This window comes from Entelurus aequoreus, linkage group LG10 (assembly GCF_033978785.1).
Source record: "Entelurus aequoreus isolate RoL-2023_Sb linkage group LG10, RoL_Eaeq_v1.1, whole genome shotgun sequence".
Taxonomy (NCBI): domain Eukaryota; kingdom Metazoa; phylum Chordata; class Actinopteri; order Syngnathiformes; family Syngnathidae; genus Entelurus; species Entelurus aequoreus.
This window is the reverse complement of record NC_084740.1, coordinates 54,118,201-54,142,775: the sequence shown is the minus strand read 5'-3', so window position 1 is coordinate 54,142,775 and position 24,575 is coordinate 54,118,201. Positions and strand designations below refer to the sequence as shown.

At 38.4% G+C, this 24,575-nt stretch overlaps 1 protein-coding gene across 1 annotated transcript in view; it reads right to left on the bottom strand.

Annotated features, from left to right (window-relative positions):
• The window catches only part of kcp (kielin cysteine rich BMP regulator), an 80,350-nt gene that overhangs the window by 8,583 nt on the left and 47,192 nt on the right, over positions 1–24,575 (bottom strand). The window contains exons 22-39 of the mRNA XM_062061194.1: positions 22,719–22,901; positions 20,464–20,634; positions 20,214–20,387; positions 17,035–17,117; positions 16,872–16,962; positions 15,364–15,446; positions 15,128–15,301; positions 10,923–11,102; positions 10,574–10,838; positions 9,231–9,313; positions 9,063–9,156; positions 8,818–8,991; positions 8,648–8,730; positions 6,273–6,393; positions 5,977–6,059; positions 5,764–5,863; positions 4,131–4,219; positions 1,500–1,602 (exon numbers count right to left, since the gene is read on the bottom strand). Of these exons, the coding sequence (XP_061917178.1) occupies positions 1,500–1,602; positions 4,131–4,219; positions 5,764–5,863; positions 5,977–6,059; positions 6,273–6,393; positions 8,648–8,730; positions 8,818–8,991; positions 9,063–9,156; positions 9,231–9,313; positions 10,574–10,838; positions 10,923–11,102; positions 15,128–15,301; positions 15,364–15,446; positions 16,872–16,962; positions 17,035–17,117; positions 20,214–20,387; positions 20,464–20,634; positions 22,719–22,901 (2,334 nt within the window). The remainder of the gene's footprint in view (positions 1–1,499; positions 1,603–4,130; positions 4,220–5,763; positions 5,864–5,976; positions 6,060–6,272; positions 6,394–8,647; positions 8,731–8,817; positions 8,992–9,062; positions 9,157–9,230; positions 9,314–10,573; positions 10,839–10,922; positions 11,103–15,127; positions 15,302–15,363; positions 15,447–16,871; positions 16,963–17,034; positions 17,118–20,213; positions 20,388–20,463; positions 20,635–22,718; positions 22,902–24,575) is intronic.

Sequence of the window (24,575 nt, the reverse complement as noted above, 5' to 3'; positions counted from 1 at the left end):
GTTACATCTCGTCTTGATTACTGTAACGTATTATTTTGGGGCCTCCCTATGTCTAGCATTAAAAGATTACAGTTGTTACAAAATGCGGCTGCTAGACTTTTGACAAAAACAAGAAAGTTTGATCATATTACGCCTATACTGGCTCACCTGCACTGGCTTCCTGTGCACCTAAGATGTGACTTTAAAGTTTTACTACTTACGTATAAAATACTACACGGTCAAGCTCCTGCCTATCTTGCCGATTGTATTGTACCATATGTCCCGGCAAGAAATCTGCGTTCAAAGAACTCCGGCTTATTAGTGATTCCCAGAGCCCAAAAAAAGTCTGCGGGCTATAGAGCGTTTTCTATTCGGGCTCCAATACAATGGAATGCCCTCCCGGTAACAGTTAGAGATGCTACCTCAGTAGAAGCATTCAAGTCCCATCTTAAAACTCATTTGTATACTCTAGCCTTTAAATAGACTCCCTTTTTAGACCAGTTGATCTGCCGTTTCTTTTCTTTTCTTTTCTCCTCTGCTCCCCTCTCCCTTACGGAGGGGGAGTTGCACAGGTCCGGTGGCCACGGATGAAGTGCTGGTTGTCCAGAGTCGGGACCCGGGGTGGACCGCTAGCCTGTGCATCGGTTGGGGACATCTCTACGCTGCTGACCCGTCTCCGCTCGGGATGGTTTCCTGCTGGCCCCACTATGGACTGGACTTTCGCTGATGTGTTGGATCCGCTGTGGACTGGACTTTCACAATATTATGTCAGACCCACTCGACATCCATTGCTTTTGGTCTCCCCTAGAGGGGGCCGGGGGGTTACCCACATATGCGGTCCTCTCCAAGGTTTCTCATAGTCATTCACATTGACGTCCCACTGGGGTGAGTTTTTCCTTGCCCATATGTGGGCTCTGTACCGAGGATGTCGTTGTGGCTTGTGCAGCCCTTTGAGACACTTGTGATTTAGGGCTATATAAATAAACATTGATTGATTGATAAACTATGGACATGAACCATGAAACTAAAAACATGAAAAAACTCACTAAACTGTGGCTTGAAACAAATAGCAAGAACTATGGACATGAAACAAAAAAACTTACTGGACACGGCATGAATTGAACAGCATGAACTATGGCAAGAAAAGTCAAAACAAAGCAGTGTCGCCAGGACGACTAACTGGCAAAACAGGCTTAAATAATAGTCTCTGATTAGAGCAGGTGCGTGAGTTTAACACATGACAGGTGAAACTAATCAGTCGTCATGGAAACTAAAACAAACAAGGGAGCGCAAACAGGAACTATGGAGTCTTAAACCGAAAATAACAAAAAACATGATCCAGACCACAGATCATGACATAAACAGCACAGACACTCAACAACAACACATCATTTAAAGACTATAATTACTGGTTTGCAAAAAAATATTTTTAACCCAAATAGGTGAAATGACATCATCTCCCACGGCACACCAGACTGTATTTCACGGCACAGAAGTAGGATGCTGAATGGTTGTGTTACCTTGACATTCATGGCAGCATTTCCCTGCCACCTTCACTGCCTTCTGCTTGTTGAGACACGGTGTAGATGAACACTCCTCAATGCTGCACTCAATGTAGCCCAGCTGAACACACACACAAACCACACAATGCTGATCATTTCCAACAAGGTCTTAAAATATCGTAAGTCAAAAGTACGATAGGCTCTATGTACATAATATCTATTGCTAATTCTATTATTTGCATAATTATATCTTATCATTGTGTTATTTACTTCACTTTAATTTATTTTGTAACTAATTGGCACTCATTTCTAAAAATCTGTTTTCATATTGACAATAAGGGACCTTTTTTTTTTAATTCTTGTCAAAAAAGCTCAAATATATCGTCCCTCGCCATATTGTGTTTCAAAGTTTGTAGCTTCAATCCAGCGCACCTTTTTTTCAAACATATTTTAGCTAAATGAACTAAAATGTCAATGCTACAATAGCACAGTGTCCATGCACTCAATTTGTTTATTTTTGTCCAATTTGGTTTGGATTTTGGTCATTTATGACAGTGTTTTTCAACCTTTTCTGAGCCGAGGCGCATTTTTTTCCATTGAAAAAATCCCAAGGCACACCACCAGCAGAAAACAAAAAAATTTAACTCAGCACCCGATATTGACTGTAAAAAGTCGTTCTCGCAATTGTTAGATAAAAATTCAAACCATAACCAAGCATGCATCACTATAGCTCTTGTCTCAAAGTAGGTGTACTGTCACATCACCCCCTGACTTATTTGGAGTATTTTGGTGTTTTCCTGTGTGTAGTGTTTTACTTCTTGTCTTGCGCTCCTATTTTGTTGTTGTCATGTCATGTACGGATGTACTTTGTGGACGCCGTCTGCTCCACGCGCTGTAAGTCTTTGCTGTCGTCCAGCATTCTGTTTTTGTTTACTTTGCAGCCAGTTCAGTTTTAGTTTCGTTTTGCATAGCCATCCCTAAGCTTCAATGCCTTTTGTTTATTTTTGGTTTAAGCATTAGATACCTTTTTATCTGCACACTGCCTCCCACTGTCGTCTGCATATTGTGATCACGACAAATCATGTTCCTGACGTCTACAAAGCAATTAGCTACCTGCTGCCACCTACTGATATGGAAGAGTATTACACGGTTACTCCGCCGAGCTCTTCACAGCACAGACAATAATTACTGGTTTGCAAAGAATATTTTTAACCCAATCAGGTGAAATTACATAATTTCCCACAGCACACCAAACAATATCTCACGGTACTCTAGTGTGCCGCGGCACAGAGGTTGAAAAACACTGATTTATGAGACACAATCCTGTGTGCACGAGCTTAGATCAGCTTTGTCTGTGCTATCAAGTATGCATATCCAATATCCAGTATGTATACATTACACGCAAACTTTGTTATAAATCAGATCTTATTTTCTATTGTTATGTCTACTTTATTTGATTACAGGAGTGTAAAGATGAAAACAAGCCTAAATAAATTGACCATGATTTCATTTATATAAGCAATCAAAGGCTGAACCATGAGGAGTGAATACAATTCAAATACCATCGTATACTTCTTGGAAAACATATATACTGTAGAGTATGAAACACTATTTAAAGTCGAAATAGAAAATACAAATATAGCATATATAATAATGACAGTAACAGTCATATTTTTTGCTGTTTAATTCTATATTTTAATGCTAATTTAAAAAAAATCTAAATAAGCCACATCAATAATTGTATTTAAATTATTATTATTGACTAAAAAAAGGCTTTTTCAGTAAAAATGAGAAAGCCACACTGCAAAAACTGAAATTTAAGTAAGATGAAATATCTCAAATAAGGGTGATATTTGCTTATTTTCTGTCTAATAAGATAATTCTTCTCACTAAGCAGATTTTATGTTAGTGGTTTTACTTGTTTTAAGTGTTTTGATCCTAAATGATCTCAGTAAGATATTACAGCTTGTTGCTGAGATTTGATGACCTATATTGAGTAAAACATGCTTGAAACTAGAATATCAACTGTTGCAAAGCTGTGTCATCAACACTCACAAGTATAAAACTACTTTTTTAAAGTGAAAATTTCTTACTTCAAGCATGACAAAAAAATCATGATGCCGAGCACATATCATTATGTCAAGATAATGGCACTAGCATTTACTTCATTTAAGAATATTTGTCAACATATTGAGCAAAAAGGTCTAATTTTTTTTTCTACCAAGAAAAGTGCACTTGTTATTAGTGAGAATATACTTGTTTTAAGGTATTTTTGGGTTCATTGAGGTTAGCTAATTTTACTTGTTTTGGAAAGTCTTGACAAGACAAATTTTCTTGTTCTATTGGCAGATAATTTTGCTTAGTTCAAATAAAATACCCCTAATTTTTGTACTTTTTTCCTTGTTTTTGAACAGTGACTTTTTGCAGTGCAGTAGGCCCAAACAGACAACAGTTGGGATTTTTTTTGAGCCAACGATGTCCTTATTTTGATTTATCTCTCTTACATAAGACAACATGTTCCTATCACTGTCCAATCAAAAGTGTTTACATCAATAATGAGTAATGTTGGTTCACCATGTTCTTCATCTTGCAGAATATACACCTTATACCAGCACACAGAATGCCAAGCAACCATGGAGCCTCGCTTACATTGCAGGTGCATGTCACGCAGTCGTCGTCGCTGTCCGTCCATCTGCTGCCGCTCACCATGCGTCTGTTCTGACCCTCGATCACGCAGTCTGGACATGATCATCACAAGTGATCATGACTAGGGTTGCAAAATTCTGGGAATACTCAACGTTGGAAACTTTCCATGGGAATTAAAGGGAATATATGGAAAATTAATGGGAATAGACATTGAATGCAACATGCTAGATCTTGCAGCATGATTATTAGCTAAAACAACCTGATTTAATGCAAACTCGGTAGAATTTCAACCCTGCACTGTTCATTCCTCCATCACATGCACAGATAATTCCCAGCATGCTACACACTACAGCAGGGCTATTGAGGCCACACTAGTATTTGAGCCCAAGGACCTCATCCAGTCAGGTAAGTGTTGATGATATTACTGGGGTAAATATATTTGATCTATGGTATTTAAGTGTAATAGAGGTGTAATTGCATGTTACTGTATGACTGTAAAATACTCCAGCAGACTTACACTCAAGCTAGCTAGCTGTTCCTGTACTTGTTAAATGACTTTGGGGCCGACTTTGACTGTTTTTCGCTGGCTTTGGATGAGAGCTGCGATGTACGTGACACCGCCCAGCTGCTCATCTTCTTACGTGGGATACCTGCAGACTTTCAAATCACGGAGGAGCTGGCAGCCATGCAGTCAATTAAAAGGGACAACCACAGGTAAATGCGTGTTTGGACCTGTTAGGACTGAAATGGGACAAGCTGGCAGGTGTGACAACAGATGGTTGTCCAAATCTGACGGGGAAAAATGTTGGACTTTTAAAGAGGATGCAGGATGAAGTGACAGAAATTAACCCTGTGCAGAAATTGACATTTTTGCATTGTATTGTACATCAGGAAGTGTTGTGTAAGACAGTGTTAAAAATAAAACCATCAAAAGCAATCTGCTTTTGTATAAAGTTAAGTTAGGTCAAATGAAATTATTATTATTAATTATCATTATTATTATTATTATTATTTATCTTACGGTATATCAAAAATAATATTGGGCAAAATTTAATTGAAATATTGTCGATGTGGCCCTCCAGCAGTGCTCGGGTTGCTCATGCGGCCCCCGGTAAAAATTAATTTCCCACCCCTGATCTAGCCTATTTCTATTCATTTGTCCATCAGTAAAATATTTATAAAGACTACTCCAATTGTTTAGCTGACTATTTATATCTGTGTGTGGCATTGCATTAGTGTTTTACAATAATAGATAAATACAAAGAGAATAATGCCACGTACACCATCTGATGTGTGGAGACATTTCACCCCAACCAATGTAGGCAGAAAGGCGGTGTACATTTGCAAATATTGTGCAAAGAGCTACGTCAAAAATGCCACAAAGATGCAGCAGCATATAGACAAGTGCCCAATAATATATCATTATTGTCATTCACCATTAATTCCCATATATTCCCATTCATTTCCATGGACGGTGTCCAACTTTGAATAATCAAAAAATGGTCAATATTTCCAAACTTCCCGTGGTAAATTTCCGGAAAGTTACCGGAAACTTTCCACCCCTTTGCAACCCTAATCGTGACTGATTATGGGAAAAAGATGAGAGCGAGGAGGAGTCATGAAACAACAATTTCACCTTTACACACAGGACAGCACGAGTCTGGAGGGGTGAACTGTTCACTGGGGGGGCAAGTCAGCGGGTGGCAGGCTCGATGAAGGCACGTCCATGTCAGATCCTAAACAACACCTTATTGTTTGACGACATTTTGATAGGAATTTCTGTATGTGTTTTGGAATTGAGCATAAAATATTCATGTACAGTATAATAGACCTTTTGTTGCATAAATACCTTGCACTGGCAGGTGAAACAAGGGTCATCTGTGGCCAGCACCTCGTTGCCTATCAGCGTTGCAGTGCAGTTACTGAGAGGCTCTGGACACGCACACGCACACGCACACACACACACACACACACACACACACACACACACACACACACACACACACACACACACACACACACACACACACACACACACACACACACACACACACACACACACACACACACACACACACACACGAAACCTCTTGAGAATCAGCACAATTTCATTTATACTGCATGTTTTTCGCCGATGATACTGACGTGCGCAGACAGGACAGCAGGAGTCTGGTCCAGAGAAAAAGATGTTGTTCTTGGGACAGTCCACCAGACTGGGACATTGTTTACGATAACACCGCAGGTGCTGTTCTCCATCTGGCATCACCTGGAGTACACGGTACACATGGCAGTCCTATTTGTCCTTTTCAGACTTTATATTGCTATATATAAGCTGCACCCACTAAATTTTAGAAGAAAAAAAACGATTTTTAATATATTCGCCGCACCGGACTATAAGCCACAGATACAGTGGCGATCAAAAGTGTACATACACTTGTAAAAGAACATCAAGTCATGGCTGTCTTGAGTTTCCAATCATTTCTACAACTCTTATTTTTTTGTGATAGAGTGATTGGAGCACATACTTGTTGGTCACAAAAAAACATTCATGAAGTTTGGTTCCTTTATGAATTTATTATGGGTCTACTGAAAATGTCAGCAAATGTGCTGGGTCAAAAGTATACATACAGCAATGGTAATATTTGCTTACATGTCCCTTGGCAAGTTTCACTGCAATAAGGCGCTTTGCAGCGTATGTGCTAGAAGACATGCAGGCTATTTCTACAGTGGAGTCACCCGCTTTCAGGCAGCTAATTAGCATGATAGCGGGCGTCAAACGGCAAATTGGCACGAAAACATTTTCCAAGTTCCTGGACACAGTGGACAGTGAGTACATAAACATGGAAAGCAAGCTAAAGAAGACACTCCAAACTCTGCCTCTGCTCATCATTCAGCACTGAAGGTACACACACTCTGTCAATTCTCTTATTTACTCTTTCATTCTAGACTTCTAGAGTGTTTGATTATCACATCCCTCTAAATGTATAGACTATAAAGTTCACAAACATTAAAGAGGGATGCTAGTGGGCCAAGCCAATCTTTCCTTTTCTCTAATCTAAAACTGGGGAAATGTGTTGAGTGTTCTGGGCTTCAGTACAGTGTTGATCTCCTGAAAACATGATTTTATTTCACAATTCCTTGAGAGAAAAAAATGCCTGGTTAGTCGTGTGTCTAGCAGGATGTGTGCTGTATATAGTGACATGACGTATAATCATGTCATGTGTGCCTTCCTTGGGTGAAGCCAGGTTTACAGCTATGTTGTGACATGTTGTTATTATGCGGTTTGTTACTTATGTATGTTATGTTGCAGCTATTGAAAATAGTTTTGTCAATTTGTTCTGGCCTGAAACAAATTGGCCCTTTGAAACATATCTTTGTCTCTGTGTTTTGTATGTAGACCACATTGCTAAGCAGAGTTCAGTGATGCAAATGCATGTCAAGTTGATCAACAGATTGTATTATTCTCCAGTGCAATAACAGCACTGAAATGAAGGCTAAAAGGGCATTAATAGGAGCCTTTAAATAAAAAATAAAATAAAAAAAGTAACTAAATAGTTACTTTTCACAGTAACACATTACTTTTTGGTGTAAGTAACTGCGTTACTTTTGAAATAAAGTAACTAGTAACTGTAACTAGTTACTGGTTTTTAGTAACTAACCCAACACTGCTAGTTACACAGTATGAAAATGTGCACACAGTGACTTCTTGTTCAGTGCAAAGTAAGTTTCAAATTAAAAGCACAGCTGTATTAACTTAAGGAAATATTTGCGCAAACCTTAATTGTCATCAACTTGTCATATCACAAACAATACTACAGCAGCTCTGTTTGACAAGAGTATAATAATCATTATTATTATTATTATTATTAAGAGTATAAATGTTTTATAAAAAAAAAAAATGCACAAATGGAGGAAAACAATGTCAACAAAAATCCTTTAATGTCGCCTGTTATTGTGCATCACCTAAGGTTAGTTGATTATTTCTTCGGTCAGTGGTCAACAAAGTAAACAAACAGTTTTACATAAACAAATAGTTGTACATTCATAAATTGAAAATGTTGCAGACCGAAAGGGTTTAGGCTGAAGTTGAACACTTATTGCGCCTAACCCTATAAACAATGTCAAATACAAGATCAATCAATCAATCAATCAATGTTTATTTATATAGCCCTAAATCACAAGTGTCTCAAAGGGCTGCACAAGCCACAACGACATCCTCGGTACAGAGCCCACATACGGGCAAGGAAAAACTCACCCCAGTGGGACGTCAATGTGAATGACTATGAGAAACCTTGGAGAGGACCGCATATGTGGGTAACCCCCCCTCTTGAGCTTCCAAAAAGTCAAAAGTAATTTCTCGAGCAATGGCTTGGTTTAATTATGTCGGCAACCGCTTATTAGGATTAAGGATTAGGATTTTTCTTTGCTGACGGCCATAATTCAAAATGTTGTTTAAAAAAAATCAGTTTTCATTGTTTTTAAAAATATATTGATTTATGTTAGAAAAAAAATGTTCCTACCTCACATGTGCAGACCTGGCAGGGGTCTCCGGCAGGATGGAAGCTGTCTCCTGGACCGTACACTCTGCCCTCAAACACACAGTCTCCAAAAAAAAAAACAGACGACCACCACATGAAACACAAAAGATGGCGGACTATCACAAGACTTTAGTTAAGTTAATGTAGCCTACCTGCGCACACAGGACAGCACTCCCCGGGCACGTGGATGAAGTTGGTGCACGGAGACAGGCAGCGTATTTGGGAGCAGGTGGTCACTCCGTCCGCGCACATGCAGCTCCTGCAGTGAGACGAGTCGGCGAACCAGCTGCTGCCTTCTCTATGCTCCTCTCTGTCAAACATGCAGCCTGCCAGCAACACGTGTGTTTGTGCAGGTGGACTTGTTGACTCCTGCGCGTGTGACTGTGTTGGCGTTTACCTCTACATCGAGGACAGCATGCTCCTGGATCAGTCACGTGATTCATGCAGGTCAGCTCGGGACACTGTGAGGACGTGCACTGCACCTCGCCAGCCTGCAACGTTCAACACGCTTGTTGGTGTTTGTAATAAAACTGAACAGGTGGGAAGCAAAGACAATAATTCCTACCTGACAGGTGCATGTGGAGCAGTGGTTTGAACCCAGGGTCCACACCTCCCCGTCATTGTACTCATGTCCATCCAACATGCAAGCTAAGGACAAAAAACTCAGTGTTTCTAACTATTAACAGTCCTCCATCCATCCATTTTCTACCGCTTGTCCCTATCGGGGTCGCTGGAGCCTATCTCAGCTGCATTCGGGCGGAAGGCGGGGTGCTCCCTGGACAAGTCGCCACCTCATCACAGTGCCAACACAGATAGACAGACAACATTCACACACTAGGGCCAATTTAGTGTTGCCAATCAACCTATCCCCAGGTGCATGTCTTTGGAGGTGGGAGGGGCCTATCCCCACACTGCAAAAACTGAGATCTAAGTAAGATTAAATATGTCATATAAGGGTGATATTTGCTTATTTTCTGTCTGATAAAATAATTATTCTCACTAAGCAGATTTTATGTTAGAGTGTTTTACTTGTTTTAAGGGTTTTGGTCTTAAATGATCTTAGTAAGATATTACATCTTGTTGCTGAGATTTGATGAGCTATATTGAGTAAAACATGCTTGAAACTAGAATATCAACTGTTGCAAAGCTGTGTCATCAACACTCACAAGTATAAAACTACTTTTTTAAAGTAATCATTTCTTATTTCAAGCATGAACAAAAAAATCATGATGAAAAAATCATTATGTCAAGATAATGGCACTAGCATTTACTTCATTTAAGAATATTTTTCAACATATTGAGCAGAAAGGTCTCTTTTTTTTTCTACCAAGAAAAGTGCACTTGTTATTAGTGAGAATATACTTATTTTAAGGTATTTTTGGGTTCATTGAGGTTAGCTAATTTGACTTGTTTTGGAAAGTCTTGACAAGCTGAATTTTCTTGTTCTATTGGCAGATAATTTTGCTTAATTCAAATAAAATACCCAAAATTTTTGTATTTTTTTTCTTGTTTTTGAACACTGACTTTTTGCAGTGCACCCCCCGCGACCCCGAAAGGGACAAGCGGTAGAAAATGGATGGATGGATGTAGTTAAAGTTGTTTTGTTAACCTTGGAAAGAAAAGCTTTTTTTTGCAAATTAATCTATTTTTGGAAAGCCTTAAGTTGTAGTTTGAAGTGCGTATGAAAGTGCACCACCTGTCCTGGCTCAGCCCTTTGGTTTAGAGCCTGGAAAGGCCGATACAAATATGATAAGACATGAGCCTGCATATAGTGAACACACACATCCTCTGTCCATTGAATAAAATACCATAAAATATTGAAATGAGCCGATCTTGTACTGCAATAATCATGTAAGAAAAGGGTGTTGAAACTTCCAACGGTGTACAGTACAAGATGGAGAGTAGTACCTGTGCACTCAGGGCAGCACTGGCCTGGCTTGGTGACGGCTCGGCTGCAGGGCGTGGGCGGGCACACGAGGGGCACGCAAGTGACCGTGCCTCTCACACAAGTGCAGCGCTGGCAAGGTTTGGAGGAGGGGGTGAAAGTGTGGCCGAGGAAGCGGACCACACCCTCATACAGACAGGCGTCACAGGCGGGGCAGCAGGTGTCTGACGGGATGGGGTGGGAACACAGGACTGGACACGGTCTCCTCTGACAGGTCACCACTTCATTCTAAAAGGGACAATAGAGAAACAAAACTGATGAATTCTGAAATAACATATGTGAGGTGTAAAAGGTTGGAACAAGCTGACTGACCAGGCAGGAGCAGGAGGCGCAGGGGTCGGAGGGTGAAGGGAAGGATGATCCTGACCGGTATTCCTTCCCCTGATGGAGACAAATCCCGGAGCAGACGGGGCAGCACTCACCTGGCGGGGTCACCGGATGCAAACAGGTGACGCTTGGACACGACACATGCACACACACCACGCCGCCATTCTGCACAGAGACAAATGTCACTTTAGAACACGTGTTTAGAACAAGACTGGCCCTGTGTCCACATGGTTTGTCCTGGGCATGATGTTAAATTGCATCCGGCAGTGGAGGCTCCTCTATGGGGTCTTGGGGCACTAGGAGGTTAACCCCTTTACTACTGTTACCCCAGGTGGCCCTTGGCAAAGGCCTAGTACCTGACTGCCCCCTAGCCAGGGATATGGTGAAAACCTCAACGGCGGAGCAGGCGGAAGACGGTAGATGTAAGAACCCCCCCCACATCCATGTGGGCCCAGTTATGGGGAAATAACAACACAAAACCTCAACGGTGGATCAGGCGGAGGATGACTGCTAACCCAATGGAGCGTCACAACGGCTGGGATGGCGGATGAAGGCTACAGCAGAAAAGGGTCCCCAGTCGTCTTGGACTCCATGCCACTGGACCCTGACCCGGATCTGTCAAGGATGGTGTGGTGCAGGGATCACCAACCTTTTTGAAACCAAGAGCTACTTCTTGGGTACTGATTAATGCGAAGGGGTACCAGTTTGATACACACTTAAATAAATTGCCAGAAATAGCCAATTTGCTCAATTTACCTTTAACTCTATGTTTTTATTAATAATTAATGATATTTACACTTAATTGAATGGTTTAAAAGAAGAGAAAACACAAAAAAAAAATGACAATTAATTTTGAAACATAGTTTATCTTCAATTTCGACTCTTTAAAATTCAAAATTCAACCGAAAAAAAGAAGAGAAAAACTAGCTAATTCGAATCTTTTTTTTAAAAAAATTACTTTTTTTTTTTAATGGAACATCATTAGTAATTTTTCCTGATTAAGATTAATTTTAGAATTTTGATGACATGTTTTAAAAAGGTTAAAATCCAATCTACACTTTTTTAGATTATATAACAAATTGGACCAAGCTATATTTCTAACAAAGACAAATGATTATTTCTTCTAGATTTTCCAGAACAAAAATGTTAAAAGAAATTAAAAATACTTTGAAATAAGATTTAAATGTGATTCTACAGATTTTCTAGATTTGCCAGAATATTTTTTTTGAATTTTAATCATAATAAGTTTGAAGAAATATTTCACAAATATTCTTCGTCGAAAAAACAGAAGCTAAAATGAAGAATTAAATTAAAATGTATTTATTATTCTTTACAATAAAAACAATACATTTACCTGAACATTGATTTAAATTGTCAGGAAAGAAGAGGAAGGAATTTAAAAGGTAAAAAGGTATATGTGTTTAAAAATCCTAAAATCATTTTTAAGGTTGTATTTTTTCTCTAAAATTGTCTTTCTGAAAGTTATAAGAAGCAAAGTAAAAAAAAAAAAGACTTAAACCAAGTCTTTAAAATATTTTCTTGGATTTTCAAATTCTCTTTGAGTTTTGTCTCTCTTAGAAGTAAAAATGTCGGGCAAAGCGAGACCAGCTTGCTAGTAAATAAATACAATTTAAAAAATAGAGGCAGCTCACTGGTAAGTGCTGCTATTTGAGCTATTTTTAGAACACGCCAGCGGGCTACTCATCTGGTCCTTACGGGCAACCTGGTGCCCGCGGGCACCGCGTTGGTGACCCCTGGTGTGGTGACTGTCTGTGCACCAGTCTCCCCACGTTAAACTAAGTCACGCACAGGCATCCTCCATAAAGGGATACCCCCCTACCAGGAGGATCATCATACTCGCTTCGAGTGACCGCTGATGATGATACCAGTGTTTTTCAACCACTGTGCCGCAGTTATTGTCTGGTGTGCCGTGGGAAATTATGCAACTTCACCTAATTGGTGAACAGAATATTTTTTGCAAATCAATAATTATAATCTGCAAATAATGTGCCCTCGCTTAGTGTCTGTGCTGTGTAAAACTCGGCAGGGTCATCTTGTAATACTCCATGTCAGTAGGTGGCAGCAGGTAGTTAATTGCTTTGTAAAAGTCGGAATGTGTCGGGTGAGACGAGGATGGTTTGTTGTGATCCCGATATGCAGAACACAGCGGGAGACAGCGTGAAGGTAAAAAGGTATGTAATGCTTAAACCAAAATTAAATGAAAGGGAAAGGGAAAGGAAAAGGTAATGGCTATGCAAAATGAAAGTAAAACTGAACTGGCTACAAAGTAAACAGAAACAGAATGCTGGACGACAGCAAAAACTTACGGCGTCCACAAAGTACATCCGTACATGACATGGCAACCAACAATGTCCACACAAAGAAGGATAGCAACAACAGGAATAGCATTGCTTGCTAACACAAAGCAGGTGCGTGGAATCGCGCTCGAAGGAAGACATGAAACCACTACAGGAAAACACCAACAAAACAGGAAGGGCCACCAAAATAACAGTGCAATACAAGAACTAAAGCACTACACACAGGAAAACACCAACAAAACAGGAAGGGCCACCAAAATAACAGTGCAATACAAGAACTAAAGCACTACACACAGGAAAACACCAACAAAACAGGAAGGGCCACCAAAATAACAGCGCAAGGCAAGAACTACAGCACTACACTTAGGAAAACACCAACAAAACAGGAAGGGCCACCAAAAAAACAGCGCAAGACAAGAACTAAAGCACTACACATAGGAAAACACCAACAAAACAGGAAGGGCCACCAAAATAACAGCGCAAGACAAGAACTAAAGCACTACACATAGGAAAACACCAACAAAACAGGAAGGGCCACCAAAATAACAGCGCAAGACAAGAACTAAAGCACTACACACAGGAAAACACCAACAAAACAGGAAGGGCCACCAAAATAAGAGCGCAAGACAGGAACTAAAGCACTACACACAGGAAAACACCAACAAAACAGGAAGGGCCACCAAAATAAGAGCACAAGACAGGAACTAAAGCACTACACACAGGAAAACACCAACAAAACAGGAAGGGCCAACAAAATAAGAGCGCAAGACAGGAACTAAAGCACTACACACAGGAAAACACCAACAAAACAGGAAGGGCCACCAAAATAACAGCGCAAGACAAGAACTAAAGCACTACACACAGGAAAACACTAACAAAGTCAAAATAAGGCATGACGACCTGGTGGAGTTTGATTTTTTAACGTTTTCTGCTGGTGGTGTACCTCCGGAAAGGTATAAAAACACTGGTGTATAAAAGGTATAAAAACAGTGGTGTATAAAAGGTATAAAAACACTGGTATATAAAACACAGGTGTATAAAACAGTGGTGTATAAAAGGTATAAAAACAGCGGTGTATAAAACACAGGTGTATAAAACAGTGGTGTATAAAAGGTATAAAAACAGTGGTGTATAAAACACAGGTGTATAAAACAATGGTGTATAAAAGGTATAAAACAGTGGTGTATAAAAGGTATAAAAACAGTGGTGTATAAAACACAGGTGTATAAAACAGTGGTGTATAAAAACAGTGGTGCATAAAAGGTATAAAAACAGTGGTGTATAAAAGGTATAAAAACAGTGGTGTATAAAACACAGGTGTATAAAACAGTGGTGTATAAAAGGTATAAAAACAGTGGTGTATAAAACACAGGTGTATAAAACAGTGGTGTATAAAACAGTGGTGTATAAAAGGTATAAAAACACATGTGTATAAAAGGTATACAAACAGTGGTGTATAAAAACAGTGGTGTATAAAAGGTATAAAAACAGTGGTGTATAAAAGGTATAAAAACAGTGGTGTATAAAACACAGGTGTATAAAACAGTGGTGTATAAAAGGTATAAAAACAGTGGTGTATAAAACACAGGTGTATAAAACAGTGGTGTATAAAAGGTATAAAAACAGTGGTGTATAAAAGGTATAAAAACACAGGTGTATAAAAGGTATACAAACAGTGGTGTATAAAAACACTGGTGTATAAAAGGTATAAAAACAGTGGTGTATAAAAGGTATACAAACAGTGGTGTATAAAAGGTATACAAACAGTGGTGTATAAAAACACTGGTGTATAAAAGGTATAAAAACAGTGGTGTATAAAAGGTATAAAAACAGTGGTGTATAAAAGGTATACAAACAGTGGTGTATACGCACCAGACACGAGCAGAGCTGACAAGCATCCACGGGGTCAGCAAATCGCTCTCCGTTGAAACAGTCCCGTCCGTCAAATCTGCAGCCGTCGCACACGCCACACGCACAGCCGTCCAGCGCCGGATGAGTGCAGGACAGGGCGGGACATCTTCGCCGGGCGCACACCACCTCACCCCTCTGTGGCCAAAATACCAATGAGCACATGTGGTGGCAGTAAACAGGAAGTTTATTTCACTCACTGAACATGTGCACTCTTGGCAGCCATCTTCTCCTCCTGCCAGGATCTGTCCATCAATGTACTTCTCACCTTGGAAGTGACAACCTGCACGTACACAACGCTCCTTTCATTCTCAACATGTTTTCACCAAGTACCACCCCAGAAAACACTTGCTTCTCCAACTACCACCATAATGACCCACAGTCAAATACAGTAGCGTAGTAGGCCTAAATATTCATTACAAACAAGGCAGAGGTTTTATTTAACAAGTACAGTCGCAATCAAAAGTGTACATACACTTGTAAAGAACATCATGTCATGGCTGTCTTGAGTTTCCACTCATTTCTACAAATCTTATTTTTTTGTGATAGAGTGATTGGAGCACATACTTGTTGGTCACAAAAAACATTCATGAAGTTTGCTTCTTTTATGAATTTATTATGGGTCCACAGAACTTTCCTCCAGAAGGTCTTATCTTTGTCCATGTGAAGTCAGATGAAACAAAAATGGAGCTGTTTGGCCACAATACCCAGCAATATGTTTGGAGGAGAAAAGGTGAGGCCTGTAATCCCAGGAACACCATTCCTACCGTCAAGCATGGTGGTGGTAGTATTATGGAACTGGTGCTTTAAATGGGACAATGAAAAAGGAGAATTACCTCCAAATTCTTCAGGACAAGCTAAAATCATCAGCCCGGAGGTTGGGTCTTGGGCGCAGTTGGGTGTTCCAACAGGACAATGACCCCAAACACACGTCAAAAGTGGTAAAGGAATGGCTAAATCAGGCTAGAATTAAGGTTTTAGAATGGCCTTCCCAAAGTCCTGACTTAAACGTGTGGACAATGCTGAAGAAACAAGTAAATATCAGAAAACCAACAAATTTAGCTGAACTGCACCAATTTTGTCAAGAGGAGTGGTCAAATATTCAAGCAGAAGCTTGTGGATGGCTACCAAAAGCGCCTTATTGCAGGTAAACTTGCCAAGGGACATGTAAGCAAATATTAACATTGCTGTATGTATACTTTTGACCCAGCACATTTTCAGTAGACCCATAATAAATTCATAAAATAATCAAACTTCATGAATGTTTTTTCCTGACCAACAAGTATGTGCTCCAATCACTCTATCACAAAAAAATAAGAGTTGTAGAAATGATTGGAAACTCAAGACAGCCATGACATGATGTTCTTTACAAGTGTATGTACACTTTTGATCGCGACTGTATATTAAAAAATTTGGCCAGTGTAACATTACACATAGTTTGAACAGCAACACTGTTTTGGAATATTTAATGAAGCGATTCTTTGGGGTACCCCTAGTTATACGTGTACCGCAGTTTGAGAATCACTGGAAGAATCAAATTCCAATAACTCATTTGATCCATTAGTTACATGCCAAAATGTAGCGTTAATATGCACTCTATACCTGCATAAAGTGTATCCACTTCCAACGGCATACTATTGTTGCATCACAGAGTACATACAAGACAATATGAGGAAGGACGCAGTGAACGTCCAAATAGTTGACTCACCGTCACAGACTGGACATCCACAAGTGTCAGGGTCAGGGTGAGGACAGAGCGCTGGAAGACACGACCTTTTCACACAGCGAACAGTGCCAGTCTGAGAGGAAATACACGCGTCACATGTTGTGTTGTGAGCGATGACAGAAAAAATAAATAATACTGATGTTACCTGGCAGGTGCATTCAGAGCAGGAGTTGCCCGGATCTGGAATAGACTGTCCATTAGAGAGGACATCGCCGTTATAAAAGCATCCTGACAAATGAAGACAGAGTTAATGTCAGAGAGGAGAATAAACATAGCAGTTAGATTTGGAGGAAGTGGCTCAGTTTTTTGGGTTTGAAATATAAATCCTCAGTTCAAAAGGTCCAGGTTCTACTTTTTAACTGTTTCATAAAGGTATGACTTTCATTTATTTTGTACTTTTACTAGAACAAATATTTGGTGTTTCTGAGTACCATTAGTTATAAATTTTTTATGAAAATATTATGACTTTATTCTCTAATTTGTTGGTATTGGTATGACTTTTCTGAGGATGGTATGGCTTTATTCTTATAACATTATGGCTCTATTTACAAAAAATATAGCTTTGTTCTTGTAATTTTCCTAAACAAAACTCTGACCATTATGGCTTTATTCTTGTGGTACACATTTTCATCCAGTAATATAAAAACATTTCTGAAAATATTACAGCTTAATTCAGATTTTTACGCAAAACAATGATGACTTTATTCATGTACCTTCGACATTTTGTCTTCTAACTTATAACAACTTCATTCTGAAAAAAATTTCTTATGATTAATATAAAATTTGTAAAAGTTTTTTTTGTGTAATATGTTTGCTTCTTTTTGTCTCAAAAATTTTACCACAGTATTATTGTCCTATTACGGCACATTTTTTTAACATAATTCTAAAAAAAAAAAAGTTTTTTTACTCAACCTTTAGAATTGTTTTGCATAATACTACAACTTTTTTCTTGTTACAGTACTACTTTTTTCCTATGATATGAGCTCTTTTTACTAAAAATATTACTGCGTTATTCTTGTCATATTATGGTAATTTTTTCTTGTATATTATAACTTCATTCTGAAAAAAAATTCTTATGATTAATATAAAAATTTTAATCGTTTTTTCTGTGTAATATGTTTGCTTGTTTTTGTCTCAAAAATTTTACCACAGTATTATTACGGCACATTTTTTTAACGTAACTAAAAAAAATTTTTTTTTTACTCAACCTTTAGAATTTTTTTGCATAATACTACAACTTTATTCTTGTTACAGTACTACTTTTTTCCTATATGAGCTCTTTTGACAAAAAATATTACTGCATAATTCTTGTCATATTATGGAAATTTTTCTTGTGTATTATTACAACTTCATTCTGAAATAAATTTCTTATAATTAATACAATTTTTAAACGTTTTTTTCGTGTAATATGTTTGCTTGTTTTTGTCTCAAAAATGTTACCATGGTATTATTGTCCTATTACAGCACATTTTTTAAACATAATTAAAAAAAAACACGTTTTCTTACTCAACTTTTAGAATTTTTTTGCATAATACTACAACTATATTCTTGTTACAGTACTACTGTTTTCCTACAATATGAGCTCTTTTTACTAAAAATATTACTGCGTTATTCTTGTCATATTATGGTAATTTTTTCTTGTATATTATTACAACTTCATTCTGAAAAACATTTGTTATGATTAATATAACATTTTTAAACGTTTCTTTCGTGTAATATGTTTGCTTGTTTTTGTCTCAAAAATTTTACCACAGTATTATTGTCCTATTACGGCAAATTTTTTAAACATAATTCTAAAAAAAAAAAAGTTTTTTTTACTCAACCTTTAGAATTGTTTTGCATAATACTACAACTTTGTTCTTGTTACAGTACTTAATTTTTCCTAAAATATGAGCTCTTTTTACTAAAAATAAAACTGCGTTATTCTTGTCATATTATGGTAATTATTTTTTGTATATTATTACAACTTCATTCTGAAAAAATGTTCTTATGACTTTAATTAATATAACATTTTTAGACGTTTTTTTCATGTAATATGTTTGCTTGTTTTTTTTCTCCAAAATTTTACCACAGTATTATTTTCCTATAACGGCACATTTTTGTAATATCATGACTTTATTCTAAAAAAAAATAAAAAGTTTTTTTACTCAACCTTTAGAATTGTTTTGCATAATACTACAACTTTATTCTTGTTACAGTACTACTTTTTTCCTATAATATGAGCTCTTTTTACTAAAAATATTACTGCGTTATTCTTGTTATATTATGGAAATTTTTTCTTGTATATTAATACAACTTCATTCTGAAAAAATGTATCTTATGACTTTAATTAATATAACATTTTTAAAAGTTTTTTCGTGTAATATGTTTGCTTGTTTTTTTGTCCAAAATTTTACCACAGTAGTATTGTCCTATTACGGCACATTTTTGTAACATAATGACTTTATTCTAAAAAAAATAGTTTTTTTACTCAACCTTTAGAATTGTTTTGCATAATACTACAATTTAATTCTTGTTACAGTACTACTTTTTTCCTATAATATGAGCTCTTTTTACTAAAAATATTACTGCGTAATTCTTGTCATATTATGGACATATTTTCGTGTATATTATTACAACTTCATTCTGAATTTTTTTTTCTTATGACTTTAATTAATATAACATTTTTAAAAGTTTTTTCGTGTAATATGTTTGATTGTTTTTTTCTCCAAAATTTTACCACAGTATTATTGTCCTATTACAGCACATTTTTGCAATATAATGACTTTATTCCATAAAAAAAAAAAAAAAAAGTTTTTTTACTCAACCTTTAGAATTGTTTTGCATAATACTACAACTTTATTCTTCTTACAGTTTTTCCTACAATATGAGCTTTTTTTTTTTACTAAAAATATTACTGCGTTTTTCTTGTTATATTATGGCTATTTTTTCATAACATGACTTTCATCTAAAAAAAAAAATTGCCGTTTTAATCTAAAAAAAATGTTTTAAACATTATATTACGACTTTACTCTCCAAATATTATTTTGTTCTTCTAAAATGACAAGTTATGGTTTTATTCTCATAACGTCTACATTCAAATGTTTCCAACTCACGCCTTATTGTACAAGTGCCAATTTTTTTCTCTCTAAAAAAAGCACAAAAAAATACCCATAAAAACAAACAGAGATACTTTTAACTGATCCTGAGCATCATCCATGATGCCCATTGTTACTTTAAAATAAGCATATTTTCTCAGTTTGGTGGGTTAAGTTGAACATCATTGATGTTGGACTTAAAGAGTATTACTCATTGTAAGATCAATAATAGAGGAGTTCAACTCACGTTCACATTCTCCACAGCATTGTCCAGGTGCTTTGTAAGGATGACGGCAGTCTCCATAGCAGGGCAGTCTGCTGCAGACCACCTCCCCCCCGTAGCAGTAACACACAGCACAGGGGTCTTTATCGTCAGCAAACTCTGTGCCGTCAGCGTATTCTCTCCCATGAAACATGCAGCCTGCAGGACGCAGGAAATGAGCGTTTCTTTAGAACCATCTAGATGATCATCAGCGATATGTGAAGGTTTGCCTCACCATCACAGGACATGCAGCACCGTCTCTGCACCGGGTGCTTACAGTCTGCGGGGGGGCAGCGCTTTGTCTCGCAGCTTACGGAGCCCTCGTGACACACACACACAGCACAGGGGTCCGAAACATCGTCCCACATCTCCCCGCTGGCACGCTCCCGACTTTCATACATACAGCCTGCAACAAAAATACAAGGATGATTTCAAATGAAAATAAAAAGGTAATCCTCCTTTTTCATTGTCCCATTTACTCTCTGTAAAGCACCAGTTCCATTGGCAGGAAAACAGGCCCAGAGCATAATACTACCACCACCATGCTTGATGGTAGGCATGGTGTTCCTGGCATTAAAGGCCTAACTGTCAGGTTTAAACATCGATGACATCTATTAAAACAGACAAGAAGCAAGGAAATAAACAGAGACAGGATTCAATTTGGCTCAATTGAGGAGAAACGTGTCGACCTGTAACCTCTTACAGTGTCACCCACGCTCTGGCGAAAGATTGTACGCCACCTCTTTTTATTTGGACTTTCCCTGTTTACATAACAACAGCTGTTTCTAAAGGAATGGGGGGTATGTAAACAGCCATTGTTTTCGGTCACATTAACACAAAAGAAAAAGATGCCTCGGGCTTGGACTGGTCCTGGATCAAACTTGGGCAGGTCTTGGATCAAAATAGATAACCCCTTCCCGTCTCCTCCCATCGTACACAATGGCATTTTCCAAGCCTTTGGCTTGGTGCAACAAAGACAGCCTCTTTTCTGTTCACTGGGAACTCATTGAACAGAAAGTTTTTTGATAATTTACATACAATTTTTCTGTCACTCACATTTTCTCCTCCAAACGTATTGTGGCCAAACAGCTCCATTTTTGTTTCATCTGACCACAGAACTTTCCTCCAGAAGGTCTTATCTTTGTCCATGTGATGTCAGATGAAACAAAAATGGAGCTGTTTGGCCAAAAAATACCCAGCAATATGTTTGGAGGAGAAAAGGTGAGGCCTTTAATCACAGGAACACCACTCCTACCGTCAAGCATGGTGGTGTTGTTTTATGCTCTGGGCCTGTTTTGCTGCCAATGGAACTGGTGCTTTAGATGGGAAAATGAAAAAAGAGGATTACCTCCAAATTCTTCAGGACAAGCTAAAATCATCAGCCTGGAGGTTGGGTTTTGGGCGCAGTTGGGTGTTCCAACAGGATAATGACCCCAAACCATACTTGCCAACCCTCCCGATTTTTCCGGGAGACTCCCGAATTTCAGTGCCTCTCCCGAAAATCTCCTGGGACAACCATTCTCCCGAATTTCTCCCGGACAACAATATTGGGGGCGTACCTTAAAAGCACTGCCTTTAACGTCCTCTACAACATGTCGAAACATCCTCTTTTCCTCCATACAAACAGCGTGCCGGCCAAGTCACATAATGTATGCAACTTTAACACACACATTAGTGAATGCAATGCTTACTTGGTCAACAGCCATACAGGTCACACTGAGGGTGACCGTATAAACAACTTTAACACTGTTACAAATATGCGCCACACTGTGGACCCACACCAAACAAGAATGACAAACACATTTCGGGAGAACATCCGCACCGTAACACAACATAAAAACACAACACAACAAATACCCAGAATCCTTTGCAACACTAACTCTTCCGGGATGCTACACTATACACCCCCGTTTCCAGCAAACCCCGCCTCCCCCCAACCCCGCCCACCTCAACCCCCCCAATCTCCCAAATTCGGAGGTCTCAAGGTTGGCAAGTATGCCCCAAACACACGTCAAAAGTGGTAAAGGAATGGCTAAATCAGGCTAGAATGAAGGTTTTAGAATGGCCTTCCCAAAGTCCTGACTTAAATGTGTGGAGAATGCTGAAGAAACAAGTCCATGTCAGAAAAACAACACATTTAGCTGAACTGCACCAATTTTGTCAAGAGGAGTGGTCAAATATTCAAGCAGAAGCTTGTGGATGGCTACCAAAAGCGCCTTATTGCAGGTAAACTTGCCAAGGGACATGTAAGCAAATATTAACATTGCTGTATGTATACTTTTGACCCAGCACATTTGCTCACATTTTCATTAGACCCATAGTAAATTCATAAAAGAAGCAAACTTCATGAATGTTTTTTGTGACCAACAAGTATGTGCTCCAATCACTCTATCACAAAAAAATAAGAGTTGTAGAAATGATTGTAAACTCAAGACAACCATGACATTATGTTCTATACAAGTGTATGTACACTTTTGACCGTGACTGTACCTTCGCATGTTCGGCAGCAGTCCCGCGTGATTGGATGGGAGCAGGAAGCAAAAGGACAAGGCTTTCTCTGACATTGGACGGTGCCATTGTTGCAGGAGCATAACTGGCAGTCGTCAGCCGGCTGGTAGAAACGTTGACTGTGTCTGTAAGTTTGTCGCTCGTACTCACAGTCTAAAGGCGCCGCTGCAGAGAGAAAGAGGCACACAAAATGACAAAGGTGTAAAATATGGCCACTGAACATCAGCGGCATTACCTGCTTTGTCTTTACACTTCCTGTACCAAGCCACTGGGGGCAGCAGTGTGTTTGTTTCAAAATCAGTTTTCAGCTTTTAGTGACCATAAACATGAAACATTAGTAGGATTATTCTAAGGCTTATCATAGGAATACAAGAGTATATCATATAGTGGTATAATAGTTAAGTCAAAACATGAACATGGGTGTGGGTAGGGGGTAGTGGGGGGTGTATATTGTAGCGTCCCGGAAGAGTTAGTGCTGCAAGGGGTTCTGGGTATTTGTTCTGTTGTGTTTATGTTGTGTTACGGTGCGGATGTTCTCCCGAAATGTGTTTGTCATTCTTGTTTGGTGTGGGTTCACAGTGTGGCGCATATTTGTAACAGTGTTAAAGTTGTTTATACGGCCACCCTCAGTGTGACCTGTATGGCTGTTGACCAAGTATGCGCTGCATTTACTTGTGTGTGTGAAAAGCCATAGGTATTATGTGACTGGGCCGGCACGCAAAGGAAGTGCTTGTATTGGCGCTCTGTACTTCTCCCTACGTCCGTGTACACAGCGTCGTTTTAAAGTTATACATTTTACTTTTTGAAACCGATACCGATCAGTTTTAAACCGATAACAATAATTTCCGATATTACATTTTAAAGCATTTATCGGTCGATAACATCGGCAGTCTGATATTATCAGACATCCCTAATAATATGACTTACATTTCACAATATTGTGGCTTTATTACTGTAATGTTATGACTTTTTTCCCTCATAGTATTACAATTGTATTCTTTTTGCGTTAAAATTGCTTTCTTTTTTTCTACAAAGCATTACAGCTTTTTTCTTTTCTCGGGGGTATTAAATCCATCACAAACGGACTGTTTTATTCTTTTTAACATGACAATATTTGTCAGAATATTACTGTTTCATACTGTGACTTTTTAACATCATTTTTTTCCTGAAGATATTACTTTCCAACTTCTTTCCAAAGTTTTTTTTTTTTTTATATATTATGGCTTTTGGACATTTTTCTCATAAAAGCATACCTTTTTCTGTAAATATGGCTTTATTATTATAACATGTACTCATTTTGCCTGATTAATACTATTATTATGATTTTTTTATGGTCCCAATAATTCATACACATTACTACTTTTTCTTGAACGTCCTTCCATCTCAGTGGCCTTGTGGTTAGAGTGTCCGCCCTAAGATCGGTAGGTTGTGAGTTCAAACCCCGGCCGAGTCATACCAAAGACTACAAAAAATGGGACCCGTTACCTCCCTGCTTGGCACTCAAAATGTACTCATTTTGCCTGATTAATACTATTATTATGATTTTTTATGGTCCCAATAATTCATACACATTACTACTTTTTCTTGAATGTCCTTCCATCTCAGTGGCCTTGTGGTTAGAGTGTCCGCCCTAAGATCGGTAGGTTGTGAGTTCAAACCCCGGCCGAGTCATACTAAAGACTACAAAAAATGGGACCCGTTACCTCCCTGCTTGGCACTCAAAATGTACTCATTTTGCCTGATTAATACTATTATTATGATTTTTTATGGTCCCAATAATTCATACACATTACTACTTTTTCTTGAATGTCCTTCCATCTCAGTGGCCTTGTGATTAGA